This window comes from Capricornis sumatraensis, chromosome 7, assembly GCF_032405125.1.
Source record: "Capricornis sumatraensis isolate serow.1 chromosome 7, serow.2, whole genome shotgun sequence".
Taxonomy (NCBI): domain Eukaryota; kingdom Metazoa; phylum Chordata; class Mammalia; order Artiodactyla; family Bovidae; genus Capricornis; species Capricornis sumatraensis.
In genome coordinates, this window is record NC_091075.1 from 93,389,865 (window position 1) to 93,392,268 (window position 2,404).

Genomic DNA, 2,404 nt, shown 5'->3' on the forward strand with positions numbered 1-2,404 from the left:
AATAATACATTGTAATATGGAATATAGGTCAGGTATAGACAGATAACTTCTGGAGACAGAGGTGCTTTCATAGCCACAGCAAAATAGTTATAAGTATCAAATCTCTTAGAGATTTTCCTAACTTAGAAATGTGTGAATGTTCATTGCAGCCAGGAGGAGAAAGTCAGTTTCCTTACTGCAGAGTTCTTATCTTTTCAGTAGTCACAGTTACACTTGTTCTAGGTTTTCAGATCCTCTTTTCCAGGACTTCATATATTTTGATATTTTTAAGAATTCTTTCTTTGCACTTTCTGTAATGAGAAAATGAGAATTTTACAGACTTGGACTGTTCTTGTTTCCTAGTGATTTAAGAGTTGACATGCAAAAATGTGTAGCAGGAAAGGAGTCGATCATAACCAGAGATCCCTTATCAGAACACTTCACACAGGATCATAACAAAACCATTCTGCAGTTGTCAATTTTTTCTCCCAAAAGATTTGTCTTGGATAAAGCAGATTATAAAATGGAAGTAATCTGGTAACCTACCTTGATAATAGCTTTTGCTTGCTTTGACTTGGGATTTAGGCATCTTTGTCCTTTATGTGTTTTCAGGGTGATACTGTCAAGGGAAGGTCCAAAACAGTCTTAATTTTTCAATGGAAAACCATAAGGAAAACAACACAACCCCCCCCCCCCACCACTATTATCTTCACCATGTCCCTTACTTACATCACTTCTGTTTTGTCACAGTTATTAGTTGGGTAAATTATAGAGACTTTCTCAATATCTGCCACTTTCACTGCTTTGACTCCAGGGCCTATGCAAAGACACCGACCCCCTTTGAACATAGGGAAGCCTAGAACAGATCATAGCATCAGTTACTAATACATTTGATTGCAGCAGTGGGCTCTTTTATAATCTTGATGAAGAATGTGAGCCAAGTTTTTAGTGAGGCTAGAGATAGTAATTTGACAAATACCACTCAACACTGCTGTTACTAGGAAAAGAACTTAAGAAGCTGACAATTTTCTCTTTGAATTTGTAAGCAAACCATTAAAAAATAAAGGGAAAAATGAAAGAAGTTCATTAGAGATCAAGCTTATTTGCCTGTTGCTTTTATGCTCAAGAACTTTTCCAGAAAGCTAATAACATTATCTCTTAAAATCTTGGCAGACGTTTAAAACTATTCCTAAAGGCTCTTGCCAGATTTTGTAGCTAAATAAATTCTATTAAACGTATCATCTCTAGTTTCAGTTAAACATTTCCAATATTCTCTGCCAAAGCTGTAGCAACTGCTAATGTTTGAGGGTAAATAAAAATTCACTGTATATTTTGAGATAAAAGTGAACAAAAAGACATTTGAAGCATTAGAAAAGACATTTATAGGTTGAGAAATAAAAGATACCATATACCTTGAACAATTGCAGCACATAATATCACAGCCAGGACTATAGCCATGCCCTTCACACGCATGCTTGTTGCTGCTGCTTTGGCTTTGATATTCTTCTTGGAGGGAGGAGAAAAGCAGATAGTGGAAGAGAATTCTTACTGGCTTATATAAGGCACTTTATATACCAGCAGCCCTCTTATGGCAAGTGGAATTTCCCTTCTTGAGTCATGTTCCTTTCTTCCAAGAGATTCTATTTTGTTCTCATCTGCCGTTCCTTCCTTTTGTTACAGTATTGTAAGTAATATGAATGTGAAAGCACTTTGTAGACAGTAAAGAGCTATATAGAGTATTCCCAGATGGGAACCTGCCTTCCAGTAGCATTTCCTAGAAATGTATTTGTTTATTGGACTACCCTGGGCAGTGAAATTCTGATTGCCATTCTTTCTTCCATTTAGGAAGATTATCTTCTGGTTTTCAGTCCTTTCATCTTCCATCTTTCACAGAACTATATAAAAGAACATTCTTTAAAACAAATTATACTTTTGCTTTTAAGTCCAAACTCTTGCATGGGAGGCCTATTTTGTTTAACATCAAATGACCTTTTCTTTCAACTTATTTATATTTTTTAACTGTAATTTATAATTTATTATAATATGTCTGAAGAAGTCTTCTAAAGACCTGTGCTTATGAATTTATATCCATTTATTTTTCCATGTTTAACAGTTTTTGCATATATGTATTTCTCAAGCATTATTATTTAGTACATAAAGTTGTGTGAATTGTGGATTTTTAAAAAACAGTTCTTTCTCATGCTGTGTTTGTATTTCTTGGATTCTACTTTGATATAACCCTGTTTTCTTTTTATCTTTACCTTTTCCTCTTAAGGGGCTTCCTTGGTAGCTCAGCAGGTAAAGAATCCACCTGCAATGCTGGTTCAATTCCTGGGTTGGGAAGATCCTCTGGAGAAGGGGTAGGCTACCCACTCCAGTATTCTTGGGCTTCTCTGGTGGCTCAACTGGTAAATAATCCACCTCC

The 2,404-nt window shown here is 35.6% G+C and overlaps 1 protein-coding gene across 2 annotated transcripts; it reads right to left on the minus strand.

The window, feature by feature from the left end:
- Positions 1-226: 226 nt before the first annotated feature.
- CXCL11 (C-X-C motif chemokine ligand 11) lies at positions 227-1,452 on the minus strand. Of its 2 annotated transcripts, none has more exons than XM_068975780.1 (4): positions 1,392-1,452; positions 709-835; positions 526-598; positions 227-286 (listed from the first exon to the last, which is right to left on the minus strand). In XM_068975780.1, exons 1-4 carry the CDS (start codon positions 1,450-1,452, stop codon positions 227-229), a joined length of 321 nt encoding a protein of 106 aa, XP_068831881.1. The 2 variants fall into 2 exon arrangements, with proteins under 2 accessions (XP_068831881.1, XP_068831883.1); XM_068975782.1 differs by having other exon boundaries at positions 267-290.
- Between the last annotated feature and the right edge of the window lie 952 nt (positions 1,453-2,404).

Excerpts from the sequence above, each read along its gene's own strand:
- CXCL11 (XM_068975780.1), bottom strand. The coding sequence starts at position 1,452 with ATGCGTGTGAAGGGCATGGCTATAGTCCTGGCTGTGATATTATGTGCT. Across the intron at positions 836-1,391 it reads ATGTGCTGCAATTGTTCAAG|GCTTCCCTATGTTCAAAGGG; the intron begins GTATATGGTATC and ends GATCTGTTCTAG. Across the intron at positions 599-708 it reads TGTGACAAAACAGAAGTGAT|TATCACCCTGAAAACACATA; the intron begins GTAAGTAAGGGA and ends TTCCCTTGACAG.